This window comes from Polistes dominula, unplaced genomic scaffold, assembly GCF_049000335.1.
Source record: "Polistes dominula isolate Pdom_NZ unplaced genomic scaffold, Pdom_raw_medaka contig_33, whole genome shotgun sequence".
NCBI lineage: Eukaryota > Metazoa > Arthropoda > Insecta > Hymenoptera > Vespidae > Polistes > Polistes dominula.
The window spans coordinates 3,039,235-3,062,902 of NW_028300998.1; the positions used below are offsets into that span (position 1 = coordinate 3,039,235).

Here is a 23,668-nt window from a genome sequence, read left to right on the forward strand (position 1 = left end):
ACTGTTATATATGCATAAAAGAATTATGTTTATTTTTTACTTTTTTATTATTTACTAGCCTATTGTAAAATCAACTTTAGTTTACTGGATAAGCATAGAATAAAATATTGAAAAGTATTGAGAACGGGCAGGAAGTGGTTTTAAACGAGGAAGAAGAGGGATGTAGAGGAAGGGAGGAAGAAAAACAACTTGATTACACATATGATAAAAAGTTCGAAAAAGTGTTAATTTTTGTCTATATATATATACATCTATGTATATATTCATAGACATATTTTTTTATGGATTAAGTGGTGTGTTTTACTTTGTCAAAATCTGGAAGATAGTGAATCTTGCAAGTGGTTTATCGTAATTTATATCATACGCATGATATTTAATCGTATGTTGATATAATGAACTTCACAGTACCTTGACAACATATGTAATTTTGAAATGTCAACATGAAATATAAATTGGTGCTTTTTTCTTTTCTTTTTTGTTGAAACAGTCAAGACATTGTAGATACAAAATGTTTCATATTTAATATATATTTTAATTACAATATCAGTCATATTGGACTCGAAAATTTAACAAGACTATTCTTTTTTTTATGTCATGTATTTGTACAGGAAAAAGATTTCTTTTTCTTAAATGAAATATATACAGAGATTTTTTAATATTATTTAATTATTTTCGTTATCAAAATTTATCATTTTATTATCGTCTATATATATATATATAATATATTAAAAAAGAAGAAATTTATTTCCTCATGAGATTTATATATTTTGATATGTCATAAAATACTTATAAATATGCATGATAGTTTAATGTATTATTTATTTTAATTTATAGGTAGTGGAACATGATTTTATCTACTTATAACGCATGCTATATAATAAGTACTTCCGATGATATAAAAGTACTGAACAAGTTACTATCAATGTTTCTGATAACCGACGATGTAAATAGATGTTAATTATAATTAAAAAAAAAAAAAATTAGAAAAGCTTTGATTTAAATAGATTGATACACATAATTAATAATCATGGGTTCTATAACTATGGAAGAATGTGAACTTATGAAAGATTCCAAGTATCGTGTGTAAGCATTAATTAACATAATTATATATTGTTTAATTATATTGATAAAAAATGTAAATTATCTTTGCAAAAGTAATCAGAATATAATTGAAAATTATGAATAAGAATAACTGATAATTATGTTAATTTTATCTGTACAGCTATGTCTCAGCCGTAGACAAGGCTTTGAAAAATTTTGAATATACTAGTGAATGGGCAGATCTTATTTCTGCACTTGGAAAATTAAACAAAGTATTATTGAATCATATGAAGTTTCCAGTTATTCCAAGAAGAATAAAGATATCTAAGAGATTAGCACAATGTATGCATCCTGCTTTGCCTTCTGGTGTTCATTTAAAAGCTTTGGAAACTTATGATACCATTTTTAAATGTATGGGTACAAATAGACTCAGTCATGAACTTTTTATATACAGTGCAGGTAATTTAATTTCAGTTATTTATGTGTTTCTGTCTAGAATAGTTTTAAAATAGAAACGTACTATAGATTTTGAAATTGAGAAAAATTGATCTATAATCATTATTATTATTCATTCTCCAAGGTCTTTTTCCATTATTGGGTCATGCTGCTATGAATGTAAGACCATCTTTATTAACAGTATATGAAACTCATTTTGTACCTCTTGGAGAAAGGCTAAGACCAGGGTTGAGTGGATTTCTAAGCGGCGTACTTCCTGGTTTAGAAGATGGTTCAGATCATTTTGATAGGTATAATTAAAATCTATCAAGAAAACAATTCATAATTTATGAATATTTAATCACTTTATAAATTTATTATTAGGACTAATTCTCTGTTAGAGAAAGTATGCGAAGGAGTAGGCGCAGAGCATTTTTATGCATGCTTATGGGATTGTTTGGCTTCAAATTCTGGAATACGATTACCTGCTATATCTTTTGTACTGTCACATTTAAATAAGAAAATACCTATGGAAGAGCAGAAGTTTATTATGGGTACTGACAGCGACATTATGGTATATATTTAAAAAGTCACAAAATTATAAATTTTTCAAACGTCAAATTCGCAATATGCAGAGTGTCCTGTAATTGATAAATTTTTTAATTTATTTTTCTCGAAAGTAAAATCTTATCCTATTGTTAGCCTTCTATTTTCTTGTATCAACAGTTATAGGACATCCTTTATATTTGTATATTATATACAATATTAACTTTTGTTTTCATAAAGATTACTGCATTATGTGCTGGAGTGCAAGATAGTTCAGTTCTAGTACAAAGAAGCGCTTTGGATTTATTATTGGTTGGTTTTCCTGTACATAATAGTTTATTATTATATAAGGATATGGTATTGTTAATAACAGCTGCTCTTACCACGATATTGAGAAGAGACATGAGTTTAAATAGGTAAACATTTTAAAAATAAATCTAATATTTATTAATAGTGAAAATATAATATGCAATTTTGTTAGACGTTTATTTGCATGGCTATTGGGAACCGAAGTAAATACATCAATCTTAAAAACAAAAACTCCTTCAACTACTAATGAAGTCACAGAGGATACTGTCACTTATTTCGATACATATGCAAAAGAAATGTTAATCGAAGCTATCAAATCATTATTAAAAAATAGTTGCAAGGAAAATCCTCAAGATTTAAAACCATACAGAATATTGGTTTCATTGTTAGACAAATCAGATATCGGACCAATAATTCTAGATGATATTTTGTTTGAAATTTTTAGGTAAATAAATGTACACGGGGTATTATTATAATAATTATTTAAAAATAACATTAACTATATTGAAATGGAATTACATTTTTTATGTTTAAATTTATAGAACTTTTTATATTGCTTGTGGACACTCAAGTAAAATACCGAAAACCAATGAAGTTGTCAAATCAGCAAATTTACTATTTTCAACATTGGAGCCATCTTATGTTTGGATACATTGTGGTTTTTTGTTTGAAAAAGCTTGCCAAGCTAGAATTAAAACTCAGTGCGAAATAAAAGATATGCTTGTTAAATCTATTGGTGATGGAATGCCAAATTTAATTGAAATATGTGTATTAACAGAATTTCTATTAGATACTGTATCATTGGATACATTTATAGATACTCCTTCTGACCATTTACCTACTTTATTTTACAATATTATTAATAAATTGTTGTGCCATATTGATCTGCTTTCTTGTATGGAAATCTCTAAGAGTCTTCAACTATGTGCAAAAATTCTATCCAAAGTGCAACCAACAGTAGTGACAAGTCAAACGGGAAAACTGGAGATAGATTCTAAATTAGATTCTTCTCAAAATAATGCTATTACAAGCAGCAACGATAATTCTTTAATAGCAATTCCATTGGAAAAAAGTCAATCAGATAGTAAATTAAACAAAGCGGACGCTATGAATAATTCCTACAACGAAAAAAGTCCTAATCTTCGAAGAAGGGCCAATTCTGGTGGTACTACTAAAAGAATAGAAAAAAAATCGAAGAAAAAGGTAGTAGAAGTATTTCTAAACTGAATGATGCTTCTGTAACGCAAACTGACGATATTAATGTTTCGGTAACGATTAATGAAGATTTTAAATTATTACCAAGAAATAAAAGCATGGAAAATATACAAACGGATCCTGAAGAGATCGCAAAAAATACATTAGAAGAAAAATCAAGTATATTAAAACATAACTCCGTACAGAACTATATGGATTCAACTAATTCTTTGAGAAGGGAAACATCTCCGGCATTTCAAGCTCAACATTCTATGTTAGAAAAATGTTTACGTCAATATGAAATTTTTTATGTGAAATTAATCAGCAACAGGGTACTTTCAAAAGAAAAGACTGTACAGAATATGTTTAATGATTTATTAATTTCTTCCCCTAGAGAAAGTTTTAACGAAAGAATGCATTATTTAGAATACTTATTAAACTCCAGATTAAATTTAGAAGATTCTGGATTTTTTAGTCAAGATGTATCCGTTGTCGAAGATGTCAAATGTTTTAATATTCTCCACTCATATACTGACACGATTGCTCAATCTGAATGGGAAGAATCTGTTAAAATAGCATCAAGTTTACTCGTTGAATTATCTACTTTTCCGAAATATTTTCTTTCTGGGGATGGTTTATTGTTGGAAGATGAGCCAAAAGGAGCAATTGTCCTTCCAGATTGGTTAAAAGTGTTAATTGTTTGTGCTTGTTGGTTAGGGAAACAACCAACATTGCAATTAACGAGTATTGCTACATTGCTAGATTTAATAGCATTATTAAAGGCACATAGTGATATTGAAATACATCCTAAAAGTGGAGAAGGTGTAACAACCGTAGTTATGATACCATTATTAAAACAATGGCAAATAACTTATTTAATACAATACACCAACGTATTTCAGGTAAGCGTTATTTAATTATTTAATAAATCAATTATATATCATTATATGTAAGTATACATTTTTGATCGAAGGTGTTAGCACATTCTTTGTGGCATCATCTTGGTGAGCTGCCTGCTCATAAATACAGAATGAGATGTGTTGAGTTGATGCATGAATTACATCATGCTTTACATGATTCCTGTGATGCCGTTGAAGATGTAATAGGATCTGCACTTGCATCCGATAATATAGAGAAAAAGATAGAGGCATTCAATAGATTTGCAACCTTATGGCACCTTGGTCGAGAAATTGAAACAAATCCTAGACTACGTGGTTGCTTACGAGCATTTGATCAGTAAGGATTTATTTCCATTTATCATAAATAATTATATTGAATTTTTAATATATATATATATAAATTAATGTATTTTAGGTCGTTGTTAAAAATGTTAGATAATCTTCAATTATCAGATAATTCACCACTGAAATTACTTGCACAATCATGGCTTCTTCAATCGCTTATGCGAGGAGACATTTCTCGTATATTAGATCCATTATTAGCTATGTTATTAGATCCATCTACGTGTCGTATGAGTGTACTTCATGTTAGTATACAACATAGTAATACTGTTTTAACAAAAAACGATCCAGTTGAAGAAAAATCTGAAATACAAGATGATTCAGAAGGTGCTGCTAAAATATATGCGATTAGTTCCGTAGATGGTAACGTAATATATCATGTTAGCGATGGCATGAATGAGGATAAAAAATCAAAAAAAGAACAAAAGAAAAAAAATCTATAAATCCTGTTAAAGTAAAAAGGATATTTGCTGTTACAACATTAGCTACTGGCGATAATTGTAACCATTATGTTACCGAACGAAATCAGTTTATGAAGGAATTAGAAGTTCCACCTAGTATTTCTGGCAATCGTAAAATCTCAGTATTTGTTAATCCTCTGTCAATAAATTGTAACGAAAATTCAAATGATTCGTTAACAGAGGACGATTCTTTTTCCAGCGTAAAAAAATCAAATTTGACTACAGAAATATTAAAAAATGCTACCAGATTTAGAAAAAGTAGATTTTGATAAAGGTTCCACAGCTAGTCTTGATGAAAGTCTCTTTGAATCTGCTAATTCAAGTCTCAAAGTAAAGGATAAAAATGTTTTAAAAAAAATGAATGGCGAAATGGGCTCGTCGTTAGATTCTATTACAAACAGTTTTGACTCTAGTAGCCCAGAATTGAATACTAAGCAAGCTAAGCAGAGAAAGGATCATATTATGATATCGGGCGGTTCAAGAGAAATAGCAGGGACTATTTTAAAAGGAAAATATCAGAGTACTAATGAATTTACAACAAGCTATGATGTACACGATGTAGGAAGCTTTGAAACAAGCGCTGAAGTTCCTAGTTGGACAATGGATGGCGAAGAAGGTGATTTTGATTTAAGCACTACAGCAGAAGAATATTTCAGTAATTCTAGTACTACCAGCATCGTAGAAGAATTATTGAATGAAGTTCTCGATCGTGTAATGCAGATGTGTGATGTTGAAACTAGTAAAACCGTAAGTAATTTAATAATATAATTATCTTTTTCGAATATATATTTCTTTACAAAAAATATTGTTTTTATAGACGAATGATGTTGTACAACATAATATAAAAGCTAATCGCAACTCTGGAGTAGGTGTTCACAATCTTCACTCTCACATGCTTCTTTATTGTGGAGTATACGATTCAACAAGAACTTTATATGCTTTACGTACATTGAGAAATGAACTTATAACAAATACTAGGATGTTTTTGTGTTGTGCAGCAACAACCAGTGTCGCTAATGCTTCTAAAAATACAACACTATTAAATTTATTAGCTAGACATAGAAAAAGTGTATTTGGAAGAAATTTTCATGGTGATATAGCTAATACAGAATTTATAGCTGCATACAGAAGCAGCATGTATTTGGAAGTTTTAATTAGCGTTTGTCTTTATTTTGCTAGAAGTTATTATCCTAACTTAGGACAAATGAGACTCACACAAGAAGAAATTTCTGGAAATCGACAAGTAAGTATGATATGTCACAAGTTTAGATGCATACATTAATTATTTAATTAACATTTATTTCTTTAAAGGTACAACTTGCAAGTGCAGAACTATTGACTCTAATATTCTCTGAGCTTATTCATATTGTACGAGATTCCGGAAAAGGTTTTAGTTGCTATATAGTAGATTTACTCGCAAAATGCAAAGTTCAGAAAGTTGCGCTACATTGTCTTGTATCAAGTGTTATGAGTATGAAAAATGCAAATAAAGAAAATGAAGAAATCTTTACATTCACAGAAGAAATAATATCATTTAATGATCCAGTTATAGAAAATGAAATTAATAAATGTAAATATAGAGCAAGTGATCACACTGAAGCTTTTCAAATACAACTGTTGAGGTAATAAAATATTTTACAAGAATCTATTACCATTTGAAATATAATATATTTATGTTTTATATATTGAATTATTCTTATATAGGTTGTTGTTAGCCTTGATAATGTTAGAGCATCAATGCAGTATACAAAAAGGAGAAGAAATCGGTGTTATAACATCGTCTATACCAAGTACTCCAACTCGATCCATTTCAAATTTAACAGCTAATAACTTGAAATATGTACCTGGCATTCCAATTCCGCAACAGTCAATGTTTCTTAACAGTATTCTTAGTGCATTACAATTGGTTCGTTATAAAAAGTATCGTTAAATTAATTTATAATATAACATTTAATCTTCTTCTATTAATTATGATATTATTTTAGGAACATATGAGACATTTGCATCAACATTGGACAACTCTTGTTACATCTAGTCTTCCATTTATGGGCTCCTCATTAACATCAATTGTAACATCAGTGATTCATCAATTATGTTATAATATTGAACATTTAGCTTCTTATTATATCAGCGAAGAGGCAACTTTGCTTTCATCAAAGTTGCAAGACATAAGCACGGTTGAATGTTGTTTACCTGCTGATTATACAGTAATGCATTTAGAGGCACTAACATTTTTGCTTCATTATTGTTTGTTGGATACGTCGCAGCAAATTGGTTTTTCATTTAATCAACCATTAAGTGGTACAGTTCAAACTGGCGTACCTGGAGCAAATCCTGGACAGATTTTTAGTAATCTCATCCATGTTTTTATGCCAAGTCCACTTTCACCAGTAAGAAAAATATATGCGATTATTTCTTCTCTATTGATGTTTATAAATTATTTAATAGAGATTGCTTCATCAAATAAATATATTTAGGAACTTATGTCAAAGGAGAAGAATGGGGCAAATGAATTACATCAACATGCAAGAAGAACAGCATTAAGTCATTTACCAAGAATAATAGCTTCGCTTTCAACTTTATGGCAAGCAGTTTTAGCTACAAAAGACAAGTTTGTACAATGTTTTTATTTATAAAAAAAATTATTTATTATAATTAGATCAGTATTTATTGTATCTTTTTTACCTTTTATACAGTGAACAAGCAACATGTGTGGTCGGCAGTCCAAGAATAGTAAAACATCAACTATTAGAACTTTTATCACCTATATCTTTCCATCATGGAGTAAACTTTCTTGCTGCAGTGGCAGTTGCTTGGCATGAAAGGCGACAGTCTACTACTACCTCAAAGAAGGTAAATTCAGAAAGTTATACGATATTTTTAAATGTAGTATAAATATAAAAATATTTTTATATGCAGGTACTTCCAGAAGCTTGTCCAAATCAACAAGTAATGGTACATTTAGTTAGTGCTATACGAGTTATACCGATTGATACATTAGTTCAGACAGTACATCAAGTGGTAAAAACACCACCTCCGATTCATGGTGTTAAGCAAGATTTTTCATTAGAAGTTTCTGTGTTAGAATTACTCTATGTTTACATGCAAAGTAATGCCTCACAATCACTTATTGAATCATGGGGATCGTTACTTGGTTTATTGAAAGATGGTTTGTCCTTAACAGCACCTGCTCAATTTTTATTATTAGCAATTTTAAATGAATATGTACAAAAATGTCCTCCTATGCAAGAGAAAAAAGATATTAGAGATTTACAAGACGTATCTGCAAAGGTAATAATTTATTTTTAGAGTATCAACTATTCCATAATTATTTTTTAATTACTACTTATAATAAATATGAAATTATTGAATTCTAGTTGATCGAATCATGTTCGCAAATAGCTGGAGCATGTTTAGAACAAACAACATGGTTAAGAAGAAATTTAGCTGTACGTGAAGATGTTTTCGAAGTTGTCGAAGGTTCCTCAGAAGGTAAAGAAGGCAAAAATGGTGCTGGTATGTAATCTTAAAATATTTTGTATTTTTTAACGATTTATACAAATTATCGTTAATAATAATTTTCTTTACTTTTAGTAACACCAGGCACACCTCCAAATGTAGCCTATAGTGTTCAAGCGCAAGCAGTGTTAGCTGAAATATTAGCACCGTTATTAGATGTTAGTTATGGCTCACAAGAAAAAGAAAGAGTTGTTACATTACTCACAAATCTTATGTACAATGTTACTCCCTATCTTAAGAATCACACGTAAGTTTATTAGAATATTAATAATTAAAATTATTTGTAAATTATAAAATTTATATATTTTTCTTATACTTTTAGAATGAAAAATATAGCGTCATTCACAGCCTGTTCTCAATTATTAAGTTCTCTTTCCGGATATCAGTATACTAGAAAAGCTTGGCGTAAGGATGTGCTTGATTTGTTACTTGATCCTGCATTCTTTCAAATGACGCCTGCATGTTTACCATATTGGAGAACAATTATAGATAATTTAATGACACATGATAATACTACCTTCCGAGATTTAATGAGTAAGTAGATTTTTATTTTATTTATTTTATTTTTTTTTTGTAGTCTTCAATTATTTTAAAAGATTTATATAAAAAAATGTTGATTATCTAGATCGCGTTTCGATGGCACAAAGTAGTGGCATTAGCATATTTTCTACGAGAGAACAGGAATACGAACAAAAAGCTCAACTTTTGAAGAGATTGGCTTTTGTTATTTTATGTAGTGAAATGGATCAATATCATAAATATATGCCAGAAATTCAGGGTATAATAGTATAGTATATTAAGTATGCTTATTGCTTGTAAAAAAAAAATGGAATGTTATATTAATTTTATTTTTTATTAGAACGACTTGCCGATAGTCTACGTCTACCACAAGTTATTCCATCGATTCAAGCACAAGTATTTTTGTGTTTTCGAGTATTACTTTTACGAATGTCACCGCAACATGCTACTTCCTTGTGGCCTGTTATAGTCAGTGAACTCGTGCAAGTCTTTCTGTACATTGAACACGAACTAAACACAGATAGCGAGGAATTTAGGTATGTTCTGAAATTGTTTATATTTATCTAACATTTGGAATGTAATGTGTGCTTGTGGGATAATTGTGTTGCTCTTAATGCATGATGGATTTTTTACTATGTACAATTTTTGGGAAAAATATATCTTTCGATAAAAGAGATATAATATTTACATCATATACAAATTCAATCATTTGTTATTTTATTTATTCGTAGTTGATTCTTTTTAATGCATCACAGATTAATATAAGTTATTTAAAATTATATATATATATATATTTTTTTTTTACATATTAATTTAATATTACTTATATTTATGTAGCATTAGTATAAAACATATTGTAGAATATCATAAAATCTATAAAAGCATTTGTTTAATATTAGAATTATACAGGGTGTCCTATAACTGATGATACAGACGAACAGGGGTTGATTCTACATGAAAAACTAAATCGATAATGTAGAATAACATTTATTTAAGGCTTTGTTTGTTTTTTTTAAATAAGCTTGAAAATTTATCGAATATGTGTGCTCTTGATTGACCTTGCAATCCTGGAAACTAAAAGCTCTGTTCAATAAACATAAGATTAGAACTGATGTAAAAAATATCATCATACTCTGACAATGTTTATAAACATATTAAAAATGACTTTCGAAATATCTGAAAGAAAGATAATGAAATCCGTCAAGTTGAAATTAAATCAAGTGCACACACACTTGATAAATTTGTGAACTAATTTTTCCAAATAAAAAAAAAGACTTACATGAATAAATTTGATTCCATATTCTCGACTTTTGTTAGTTTTCCATGTAAAATTACCTTCTTCTCGCTTGTACCATCAGTTACAGGATACTCTGTATAAAAAGTTAAGTAATTATTATAGTATATTTAAAATGTAGTTTTTTGTTTCCTTCTGAATTATACATTAGAAGTTTACATCCAAACCCGTATGCTGCAGTCCGATCCTAATTTGCCTACATAATTTTCCTCTAACATGGATAAATACCTAATAACATATTGTTTTTGAATTTGTTATGGCATTCGCGATTTGATGGGATTTGTGATGCCACCATGAATTTGATTGGTGTTGGGACATCAGTCGTCAGAGCAGGTAATTAAATGGCTATTGTGTTTTTCATTGATTTTGTCCTTTTGTTTTATGTTAATCTATGCATTTTTTAACATAAATTCAAGGAGATAATAATAGAATATAATTATAATACATTAATCCTATGGAAATCATTATATATATGCTATCATGATAATAATAATTATTATTATTGAAATAGTTTCTCATTATCATTGCCAATAACCCAATTGAATGTAAAAGAATGCTTACATATATTATTAATGACATTAATTGTGTTTGGAACCCTTGAGTTTCTGTTTCTTTTTTTTTTCAGTTGTTTAAAATTTTAATAAAAGTATGCTATGTTATTTAAATCAGTATGTTAATGCAAATGATTGTTATCAAATGAAATATTGTTTACTAATAAATTTTTTGTTTTAATAGTTCACATATAAAAGTTATCTCTGTTTTGGATTCTTCTTGGGCTATAAATGCTAGTAATGGTCTGCAAGCTCATGGTCATCCACACTGGTTACAGTTACAACTTGCTGCTGCTAAATTATTAGATCTTGTGTTATTACTTCCAGCACATAGATTACCTCAATTCCAAATGTAAGTATTATTTGTTGTAAGATATAATTATAAGATAAAAGAACGTATGTTTCCTATATTACAAATGTATACACCTAATTTTCTTTATTAAATTCATTTGTATAGGTATAGATGGGCATTTGTTGGAGGTGCTGCAGTTGGGTGTACAAACAATAATAATCTCTCTTCTGATTTCGTGCCACACATAACAAGGATAGCAAAGCTTATGGATAATAAGGTATTCATTTTCTTAAATAACTTTAATTCACATAAAGGATACAAACTTTGATTATTTTCTATTATCGTTAAATATAAAGATCGAATATTTTTATCAAATTTTATTTATTATAAATAATGTCTTCTTGTTTGGAAGAACATTCTTCAGGTAATAGGCACTGTTGTTGTTTATCATCGAACACATAATTTTCTTTGCATTCGCATCCACTTTTGCATGGAGTATAACAGTCTACCATATTAGGTTCATTGCATGTAAATTGACAAAGACAATGAGTCCATATTGATTTCTCATCACAGACCTTAGAGGAACTCTTTACGCCAAAATAATCAAACTCGTCGTAATCGTATCCAGGAATACGATGTTTGGTATAACGATATACTTTTTCAGGCACTTTATACCAATCCAATTGATTATTAAGCGAGTTAGTACGTTTTAATGAATTTTTATCGTTAGAAAATGCAATGGAGAAATCATTTATATCCGGATACATGTCGTTCTGTAATTCTGCATTCTCTATATCATTTAAAATATAGAAATCATCTTGTAATGCATTCTGCGGATTATCTCCCAAACTCTGTACATAATCGATTGATGCATCTTGATAAAATTCATGATTGTAGTCTGCGTCATCTTTGTATTCTATAACATATCATTTTTATTAAACATTCAAATTAACAATTAACATATTAATTATCATTTAAGTCACATAATTAATAAATGCTTTATAATTATTTTTCATTTAAGGCTAAATAACACAGCATTAATTTGCTTAATTATAATTAATAGCAATTAACTGAAATTGAAACTATTAAAGAAGCTTTATACTAGTATAATTTGGTATATCATTGTTTCTTATATTCTTTACATGTTTCATATATTTTAAATAAATATTAAAAACTAAATAAATATTTAAAAAAAAAAAATAGAGAGAAAAAATATGTTTATATTAAATGATTTTAAAAATATTTTTTAATAGCTATCTTCTATAAGAAATAATAATTGAATATTATTAATATCTATTACTTTGTTTTGTTAGATTTTCCTTAAATATGTGATACTTACGTCCATTTGTTAAAATAATTAAATAAAAGATGAAACAAAGAATATTCTCCATTCTAACCATTGTCATCAGCACATTCACACTGACTGTCTGTGGGATATGTATACTCTTTACTTATTATTACACACAAATGTGTTCAATTAACTATCAAGCTATGTACTCATATGCATACACACAGATACAAAGCATCCTCATATGCATATAGGTCTATTTAAAGTTCTTTCCAAGATATTTCTTCAAGCTTGATTTTTCTTGACTTCTTAATCATATTGTGTATTTCTTTTTTGTAATTTTAGATCATTCATTAATTATGAATATTATTATATAAATGTATTATTGTACAATATAATGCTATTTCAATTGTATTAATTTAGTAACTAACGTGCTTATTTTGGCACAGTAGAAGATGAGATATATACACTTGGTTTATTTTTGCAGCTATACTAATAACTATATGTCTGTTTTTGTGTATGTATGTACTTGTATTTTTTATACGGTTGTATGTGTGTATTTTCTAACTATAGTAAATTTGTTTTAAGTAACTTATAATAATAATTACAATAATTTTATGAAATAAATTCTAAACACATTTAATTATATATATATATAATTATTAACAGTATAATTCAATTGATCAATATCGTATTATTTAATTCTATTTTCAGTACAAGCAGGAACCACCTGTCTCAGAGATAAATCCAGGAGAACTGATCTTAACGTCAAATTCAATACGTTCGTTGCAAGATTTACATCATTTTTTTATATCACTGAGTCGTAAATCAAATAATATTTGTGCTCTTGTCAATAATACACAGTTGGAAAGTGTAATAGAACAAGACTTTTTAGAAAAAATGCCAGCCATACCTACGAGGTAGTAGGAATATATAAATTCGATTATTTAATTGTCTTTCAAGAGAGAAAGAAAGGAGAGATATAATTCAGAGTTTTTAAGATTCTTTATTCTTTTATATCTTTTAATATGATAATATGTAATTGTTAATCAATGTATAAGATAAAGAAAAAGCAAAAGAAAAAATTACTTATCCTTTATCTGCTTAATGTACTATTAATTATTTTAAAATTGTAAAGCTTTGTTATATACTATATACTAAATGTTAAAGGATTCAAACTATTACATATACAACATAATTTAACCCAAGTTACTTTTAGTTTGTATTAGCTAAGCTCCTCATTCGGTTGTGAGTAGTTATTCAAACGTATGATGCACTATAATAAGAATTGACTGGGATATTTATCCATAGTGATATATAGTTTATAATATTATAATATTTGTGTAAATGAAAATAATGCTTCATTATTCATTTACATAATGTTCATTGATATAATTCTATCAATTGTACAGCATGATTTTTCTATATGTCGTCTATATTTTCAAATTAGAAAGATAATAATTACAAAGAGAAAAATGTTTTTACATAGAGTTTATTTTTTCATTACTGTGTGTATAAAATTATTCTTAAATGTAAAAACAAAAAAGAAATATATATATATATATACAGATTGTTCACTAACTCTTGCCACCAAAATAGCTGCAAAAGTGTAATAACAGACAGAAAAGATTTTAGAAAAAAAGTTGCATGGGACAATTGGAACTATTATATGATGTTAGCTTTTTTTATTAGACGAAGTCGCTTCCAAGATTTAAAGGTCAACTTTATTTTTTTTTTTTTTAAATAGAATGCTATGTTTTGGTACTAATTTTCTGATAACAACTGTAAAGGCGAGTCGAATGATGTGGAACATTAAGATCTTTAAAGGTCAACGAAGGTCAATTTTGGCGAACAAGTCGACCACGATACAACTCCTCGGCGTTATGGTTGCGTCAGGGTTGCGTCATCCTTTAATTGTTCTGACAAAGGACAGAACAGATATCGTCCGAATAGTGTTTATTTGTAATTATCAGATTTTGTATTTAATGTTGTATATCATTGGATTCGTCTCGACAGCCATTATCAGAAAATTAGTACCAAAACATAGCATTCTACTTAAAAAAAAAAAACAAAGTTAACCTTTAAATCTTGGAAGTGTCTCTACCTAGCAAAAAAAGAAACTAACGTCATATAATAATCCCCGTTGTTTCATGGAACTTTTTTTCTAAAAATTTGTCTGCTATTATCATACTTTCATAGCTATCTAGGTGGCAAGAATTAATGAATCATCCTGTATATATATATACATATATAAATATTACCAAAAGAAGTAGTAAAATTATACAATACTTCACGTTATAAACAAAATTATACTATATAAGATCGTTCACATAACTAAAAATAATTCGATAATATTTCACATATATTAATTTTAATTAACAATTTAGATTGATATTGTAAAATTTTGTAGAAAATCATTGAATTTTATTTATGAAAATTAAAAGTTATGCTTCAAATCTTTATAAGTTATTTCAAATGCCTCATATATAATTACTTTTTAATTATACAATATTCGTTGGAATCATTTTTTGTTAATATCAATATTTAAAGATTTATCGAATTGGATCTAGTTACTTAAATTATCTTGTATAATGTAATATAATATATTTATTTGAAAATTATCTATTAGTAAAAAATTCACAATTAAATTTATAAAAATGAGTTAATTATATATATATATATATTTATGGGTAGTAATATAAAACAATTATATATATATATATTACTATTTTTTCAAATCTTATTTTAATATTTATGAATATGTAAAAAATTGTAAAGAAAAAAAGCAAAAGAAAGAGAAAAAGGAGAAAATATTTAGAATTCTTCCATATTAATCACATTTAAACATTATTTTCTCAAAAATGAATAATTTTTACTATCGCAATAATGTATATTATATTGTATACAAATATTTTTCTTCTACCGATACGCACATGTACCTAATATATAACATTTACACGTAACACACCTGCTGTCTGATTATTTTTATATTTGCACTAAAGTAAATAAAAGCAAAAGATTATAATTTGAATCAATTATATATTAATTATGTAATTACGTTTATGAACGATTGTTTTATCCAATTCTATATAATAGAAATATGAGTTTATTATGTAAATGCATTTGTTGTACAATTGTTGGTTTTATCTATGTAATAATGTGCATTTGAATATGGCGAAAGGATGCAAGCGGATGAATTGTAAGTGGTAAATAAGTAAATACGTGTTTACATATAAAATTCTCTCCACATTGGTTTATATCCAAGCATTAAACATACATATAATTTAAATTGATTTCAATAGAAAAATTATAATATATATATATATATATATACTGGATGTCCTATAACTGGTGGTACAAGCGATCAGAGGGTAATTCTACATGAACAATTTAGGCAATAATATGGAATAACATTTGTTTGTTTTCTGTTCTTTTTAAATAAGTTTGAAAATGTGTCAATTATACGTGTACTTGATTGAGCTACAACCCTGGAAACTAAAAGTCTTGTTTGATAAACATAAGAACCAATGCAAACAATATTATCATATTGAGAATGTTTGTAAACATATTAATAAGTACAGAATGCTTTCCGAAATAATCAAGAGTAAGATAACGAAATTCGTAGAGATGAAAATGTAATCACGTGTAAAAGTGAAGCACGTGTATTTGACATATTTTTAAACTTATTTTTTTTTTTCAAAACAAAACCTAATATAAATAAAATTTATTTTATATTCTCAGATTAGTTTAACATATAGAATACCTTGTTTTCTAGTTATACGATACCCTATATATTATTATGTAAAAATTAAAAGTATTGCTGTGTTTTTAATTAGTAAACTTTATTTATAAGCAGAAAAAATGATTGCATTTTTTAACGAAAAAAAAAAAAACGTTTTAGAGTCACATTTACAAAATTTATCTTGATATATTTTATAATCCATACTTTAGCACATATAAACTCTACCTTTTAAAATACGGATTTAATGCGCCATTTCAAATATATGGCGTTTTATGGTGCTCACGAGTGTGTGTGTGTGTATGTGTATGTGTATTTAAACTTTAAAAATATATTTTGGTAAATCAAAATTGTATATATATATATATATATATATTGTTTTTTTCCTCAATACTTCACATTTTTTTGTTTTACAGAAATGACTTGTATTAAAGATAGGTAGACAAGAAATTATTTCGAGTTAAAATATATTGTGCAATCCTTTTTTTTTTAAACGATTATGCAAAAATTCGTTGCAATATTATAATTATTAAAAAAAAAAAAAAAAAAATTATTTTTATCTCAGTTATATATATATTTGAATTATATAACATACGTATTTAATGATGCATTTTGAATGAATTATTGATTAAATAAATTTTAAAAAATTTCTCATTTGAAAGCCATTAAGTGTACGCATGCGACTGATGCAGTGATCCCATTCGTACGATAATTATCGTACGCGTACGATAATTTGAGGTCCTGTACGATCGAAAATTCGTGGCGTACGATCCATTTGGAATTTCGAAAACTTGATGACCTTTTTTTTTCTTTTTAGTCAACAAATTTTCGAGAGGTGTACCCCCACCTCAACCCATGATCTCCCCTTGGACGACTGTTTTCATCGTTTTCATGATAGCATTTCAGAACTTGATGAGTAAAAAAAAAAAAAAAAAAAAAAAAAGGTCATCAAAATTTTTTTTTTTTCGACTTGGACACTTTCCCGTACAGCTATCGAATCGCCGATTAGACTAAACGAATAATGAACGTTTTCTACCTAAAAAAAAAAAAAAAAAAAAAAAAAAAAAAAGGTCATCAACTTTAAAAAAGTTGGAACTTGGAAACTTTTTCCACATTTTGAAAATTTTGTCCGAGAAATTGTTGGATTTTTGTCCGATTTCAAATTTTCCCGGGGCGTACGATAATTTTGTGCCGCGTACGATAATTTTGCGCCCCTGTGTCCATCGAACGAACTAAAGTCTCTGGGATCACTGGACTGATGGTAATGCAATTGTTTCACAAAGGAAAAATTTATTTCGTATTGTATAGTCTAGAAAGAAAAAAAAAAAAGATTAAAAAATTCAGATTATTGTTAAAAGAATTTAAAAAATGATGAACAATAAAAAGAATAAAAACAGAATTTGGGAGTTATCCGTGCATTGAAGACGACAGTGTTAAGCAATATTCTTGAACATAAGTGGTTACGTGTGGAACCGGTTTTCTCGAATCGCAGTCGACAGACGACTCGTTTTGTAGAGATTAAAAGACGTGAGGTGAAAGTAAGATGACAAAAGAAAAATCTCAGTTTCACGAATTGACTAAATTTTACTCAAAGAAGATCTACTTAAAAATAAGGCTAATGTAGACTTAACTAAAAATATGCTCGTATTGGAAAGCTTAAAAAAGTATATAAATCGTTATTGCTTACAATGGCATACAAACTAACCTAATTCGTGATTTGTTTGCAATCTTTATTTTAAACGGATAGATAATCTTAAAGAAGGAAGAAATACGTGTGTTGTATTTCCTCTATTATTTTATCTATCAATATTTCAGAAATATAAATATATATATATATATTATTATATATATATATATACATATATATAAAAATATAACGATAGCAAATTAGTTGTTGAAATATTTAAAATGGCTGTTGTTAACAAGTGGGAGAATGTATGTAGATTGTGTTCAGAGGAGAAAATCGAGATGTTGCCAATATTTGGCATTGAAGGTGTACAACGTAAAGTGGTGCAAAAATTAAGAGCTTGTTTGCCAGTTTTAGTGTATAAAACCGACCCACTGCCTAAACAAATTTGTCAGTTTTGTGCAGCACGTCTTGATGATATTTATGAATTTAGAGAATATTGTCTTAACGTTTATAAGGATATGTATGTTAAACTGTTAAATTATAAGGACGTTGAATCTGTACAGATATTTTTTGAAGCTATGAAAAATTCTCCTGATCCTTGTCAGGTATGTTGTTTCATGTCAAATTTTATTGATTATAATCATTGATGTGGATGGATATAACAATAAACACACAATAGTATCTAATAATTATATTTATATAAAACATTTTCAATAGGCACAACTCTGCAGAGAAAAAGTTAGAGCTCCGCCACCATTAGTGCCATTACCGTCATTACTATCTTTTGAAAGTTCTTCTATGTTAACCGAAGTTAATCGAGAACAATTATCTAATAATTGTATCGAAACATTATCTGAACTACCATGTGAAGTAGAAATTGAAGAAGTTAATTCAGAAACATTTATTGGAGATGATACATGCGGAAGCACAGACTCGAGGACATTATCCGATAATGAATTCTATCAAATGACAGACAAACAACTTGATTTTAATGTTTTTGAACATATAGAAAATGATAATAGTTCTTCTAAGGAAGAATTTGTAACTAAGAAAGAGGAGAAACGAACTAGTATTTTAGAACAAGTTTTAACTGGAAGTTTAACTATGAATGATCGTATGGAATTAAAAGGCAGGGAACATTTAACGTCAGAGTGGTGGTGTGCACCTTGTAATAGTTATTACAAGTGAGTATATAATTTATTATCAATTGTAGTTTGTTTCTAAATGAAGAATAATTTTTAATACATAGAACAAAAGAATGCCTGAGAAAACATCTTCAATCCCATGGTCCACGTAAATATAAGTGTAGAAAGTGTCGTATGTCTTTTGAATCAGTTGAAAATTTGGCCAAACATGAAGGTGCTACTCATTGGAGAGTTACATTGGATTTCAATGAAAAAGCGAATGGGTGTCATCGATGTGATCGCAAATTTGTTAGTTGGGAAATGTTAAAGCAACATAGAATGCGTGATCATTTTGGTGAAATTATTCGAATAGGAACGAATACATGGTGCTCATCTTGTAACAGGTATTTCATTAAATCTAAATTAAATTATTATTTATTTGGACACCTATATTCGTATATGAAGAAGAATTTGATTATTTTCTAGATCTTTCCCCACTGAAGAAGCATATCAAAATCATCAACAATTGCATGAAAATATTAATTATTCGATGGCACAAATGAAACAACTTTCTATGAAACTTTCTATAAAAAAAAATTTTCTATATTTGGTCATGGAGATCATTTACAAGAGATTAAAAAGGAACATTCGCCTGAAAATACTAAATCGCTTACTTGCCCTACTTGCGGAAAAGTAATACATTCATAATATTTTTTTAAATTCTTAGTATTATTTGTTATAATAAAGTTATATTTGAAAAATAATTAAAAATTATTAATAATTTTATTTAATATTACATTTTTATATTTGACTCTAGGTATGTACGCAACAAAGTGCATTATCCAATCACATGCGTATTCACGAACCTAAAAGATATAAATGTGACATTTGTGGTCGATCATTTGGATTATTTATACGTTTAACTGCACATATAAAGAATGAACATGATCAACAAACTTCTATGTCTCCACTTACGGCATCCGTTGAACAAGAAGAAGCTTTAAATGCTGCACGAGAAGCGCGAGAAACGCGAGAATCTAGAGAAGCTAGAGAAGCTTGTACTCGTGCAGGAAAAACTAGAACATATTCAGAGGTTTAATTATTACAATTTATATTAAAGTCTATATATTAAATTCTATTTATTAAAATAATGATTATTATAAATAATATTTTACTGATAAGCTTTAAAAAGCACTGAGTTTGTTTGAGTAAAATTATAACTTTCTATAAATTATTTTCAGGCATTTAATCGAAATAATATATTGAATAGCGTTGAATCTTTAGCAAAACAAAATACTTCATTACAAACTAGCAACGAAAATATGAATGTTTCACGCTGTGGTATTTGTTTTCAATGGTTCAATGATTACAGGACTATGATGATACATTTACGAACACATCCAGAATTCTATACATGTAAAAATTTCACTTGTCCTATATGTAAAATATCTTTTAAAGAAAAATGGCAACTTTCCAGACACAAGGTAAAGTATATTATAATATGATATTAATGTAAGTTATAAAAAATCTATTATTTCTATATCTTATTTTTACAGGAGATACATAACCGTACCGACACATCATCTTCCTATGCATGTAATGTTTGCAATAAAACATTTTTAGAAAAAAGTTTATTAAAAATACACGAAAAGACACATGTTATAAATAAAACGTATCATTGTCCAAAATGTAATAAACTTTTTTTCAAAGAAGTTTCATTGCTTTCCCATCAATGTACGGGAGAACCATTACATCAGAAAAAAGATTCAACTTCGAAAGTCAATCCAAAATCGTTACAAACTACGAAAAAATATAAGTGCTCTGAGTGTAACGCAACTTTTAGTAGTGAGATATTAAAGAAAGCTCATATGGAAGTTCACATAGAGAGTATTAATGCCGCAGTAGGTTTAATTTTCGTTTTATATCTTCTTGTAATAATATCGAGTAGCTTTTAAATAATTTTATAAATTTAGGTACGAGAAGCGATACTAAAAGATGAGCTAGAAAAATATTTAATGCCAGAATTGAAACCAGAAACGTCGCTGGAACACATCGTGCCCTCTATCGAACCAAAAGTTGAGATCAATGAAGAAACTGCAACACCACCTCCACTTAAGAGAACTCTCATCAAAACAAGTGGAGGGTAAGGCATATAAATTAAATATTTTAATTGTTCTTCTCCTATAAAGATTTGTTCTTTTTTATGTTTCTTTTTTTTTATTATATGATTTTTTAAATTTCTTATAGATATCGTTGCGGTTTTTGTCAATCTCCATTTGTCTTGAGAGAAATAGCAATCGCACATTTGAAATCTGCGCATCCTGTAATGCCATATCAATGTCCTTATTGTACAAAACGATTTACAACTCAATACACATTTACGCATCATATTAAGACCGATCATCCTGAAGAACCAGAAAATTAAACAATAACAGAGAAAAAATCATTTATTAACAATAATAATAATAATAATTATACTAATAATAATAATAATATTAATTATAATAATTATAATAATAATAATATAATAATAATAATAATAATAATAATAATAATAATAATATTAATTATAATAATTATAATAATAATAATAATATTAATTATAATAATAATTAGAATAATAATAATAGGAGCAAGATTAGACTTGGCAAAGCCATGTCTAACCAGCTTATTGCCCCAGTAAAGCGGGAGGAAAACAACAGTTTAAAAATAATTATAATAATAATAACAATAAAATAACAATAAAATAATAATAAAATAATAATAATAATAATAATAATAATAATAAAAACTATAACAATAATATTAAATAGTAGAAATACAAGGTATATAAAAATGCATGCTGCTGCCTCTTTCTACTGAAAAATGTGCCTCGTGTGATAATCGAGAAATTCGTATACATATATGATAATATAGAATATATGCAAAAGTTTGATTTTGCGGAAATGAAAAGATGTATTACATCTAGTTTACGATGTTCCTGTTTAAAATAGCGTGAGACATTGCATTGTAGCTATTCGTTATTACGTATTATATCTATCTTATTCAATGACGTTAACAATCCAAAGATATAGTTATTTTTTTAAATGAAAAGTGTGTTCATGTATTTATTTAATTTGCCCTTAAACATAGAAAGAAGACTTATAATAGTATCATTTATAACAGTATATAGTACAGTATATTTTGTCGATACGGTGATAATAAATATTAATTAAATAGGGGAAGAGTTTGTACTTATGTTTAAATTATATATATATATATATGTAAATTGCAATGTCTACTCGCAGAAAAAACTTGACAAACATAACACATATATCGTAAATTTGAATAGATATAGTTTTATAAATACAGCATGAATAAAAATTATTATTATAATTAATAATATACATTCCCCTTTTTATTATGCGATCGAAAAGAAAAAAAGATAAAACGTTAAATTTAATGAAGATCTATTTTTCTGGTCAACTATAACGAAATTTATTGAAAATAGTAGTACTTACGTAGTTTACAGTCTGTTTATTGTATTTATCAATGTATGTTTTATGTATATTCTTTTATTCTTAAAAAATTTATAGACAAAGTTAATAAGCCTTAAAAAAAAAAAAAAAAAAAAAAATAAAAAAATAATGAAAAATTTAAAGAGCTCAGATTTGTCGTCGGAAAATTTATAAGAATTTCGATGTTAATTATATATAAAAAAAAACATGTAAGTGCACTTGAATGTGTATAGCGTCTATTTAGTGTATGTATTTAATATCTTTAATGCAAATGGTGCCTTTTCGTATTTTTCTCAGTTAAATAATAATACCAAATTAAATACATATATATTGTAAAAAATATATCTAAGACTGTCTCATTGTTTATCGTGAAAATGATTTAAATAAAGCAATATACTTTAATATACATTTATACAAGTATTATAATTATTTATTAATTTATACATAATATATAACTAAATAATATTTTTACAAAATATCATGGAAAAAATTAATTATTAAATAATGATATGTATTTGTATATGTATATGCATATATGTATATAGGTTAAAAGATTATATTGTATTGTTCTTATATTGACGTTATTACTACGCGCCTTATCACAGACATCATAGATACATATGTCGGACCCCAAAGAGACTGATATATACTTCTACCTTTTGTTAATATTTCATTCTAATAATAATCTACAAATGTAAGTAAATATTAAATGAACGTAGGATCGATGGGCGTAGGATAAAAAAAATGCATTTTTTATATTTTTATTTCAAGCTTAGAAGTAAGGAGGAGTGAGTGAGCAAGGAGATGAAATAAAAAATGGCGCTAACAAAAAGAATAAATTCGGAGATTCGTGTGTAAGTGCGCTCGCGCGCGTTAATGTCAAAATAAAAATAAAACATTATAAACAAAAAAAAAAGATTGAAAATGAAGTAATTGAAAAATGTATAAAAATAAATGAAAATGTTGATAAGGCTTTTTAACAAGGCTC

General features: G+C 27.4%; 3 protein-coding genes across 3 annotated transcripts; 2 read left to right on the top strand and 1 right to left on the bottom strand.

The window, feature by feature from the left end:
- The first annotated feature begins 17 nt into the window (after window positions 1-17).
- On the top strand, window positions 18-16,432 carry LOC107071607 (protein DOP1 homolog). Its single transcript, XM_015330733.2, is given in 29 exon segments — window positions 18-379; window positions 835-1,083; window positions 1,223-1,500; window positions 1,622-1,787; window positions 1,861-2,050; window positions 2,263-2,438; window positions 2,504-2,776; window positions 2,874-3,526; window positions 3,529-4,427; window positions 4,499-4,761; window positions 4,840-5,186; window positions 5,189-5,481; window positions 5,483-5,974; window positions 6,045-6,470; window positions 6,539-6,849; window positions 6,932-7,133; window positions 7,213-7,617; window positions 7,705-7,838; window positions 7,924-8,080; window positions 8,147-8,518; window positions 8,605-8,743; window positions 8,822-8,993; window positions 9,069-9,280; window positions 9,372-9,524; window positions 9,606-9,801; window positions 10,881-10,892; window positions 11,295-11,462; window positions 11,568-11,679; window positions 13,405-16,432. Coding segments are annotated over 28 exon segments (7,467 nt in total). The 5' UTR covers window positions 18-379; window positions 835-1,027; the 3' UTR covers window positions 13,615-16,432.
- On the bottom strand, window positions 11,683-13,253 carry LOC107071608 (uncharacterized). Its single transcript, XM_015330741.2, has 2 exons — window positions 12,742-13,253; window positions 11,683-12,318 (listed from the first exon to the last, which is right to left on the bottom strand). The coding sequence occupies exons 1-2, from the start codon at window positions 12,806-12,808 to the stop codon at window positions 11,780-11,782; spliced, it is 606 nt and encodes a 201-aa protein (XP_015186227.1). The 5' UTR covers window positions 12,809-13,253; the 3' UTR covers window positions 11,683-11,779.
- Window positions 16,433-17,688: 1,256 nt separating the features above from the next.
- Window positions 17,689-23,086, top strand: LOC107071662 (uncharacterized). Its single transcript, XM_015330844.2, is given in 10 exon segments — window positions 17,689-18,664; window positions 18,777-19,243; window positions 19,309-19,587; window positions 19,670-19,775; window positions 19,778-19,876; window positions 20,001-20,276; window positions 20,425-20,667; window positions 20,740-21,084; window positions 21,157-21,326; window positions 21,431-23,086. Coding segments are annotated over 10 exon segments (2,490 nt in total). The 5' UTR covers window positions 17,689-18,337; the 3' UTR covers window positions 21,609-23,086.
- The last annotated feature ends 582 nt before the right edge of the window (window positions 23,087-23,668 follow it).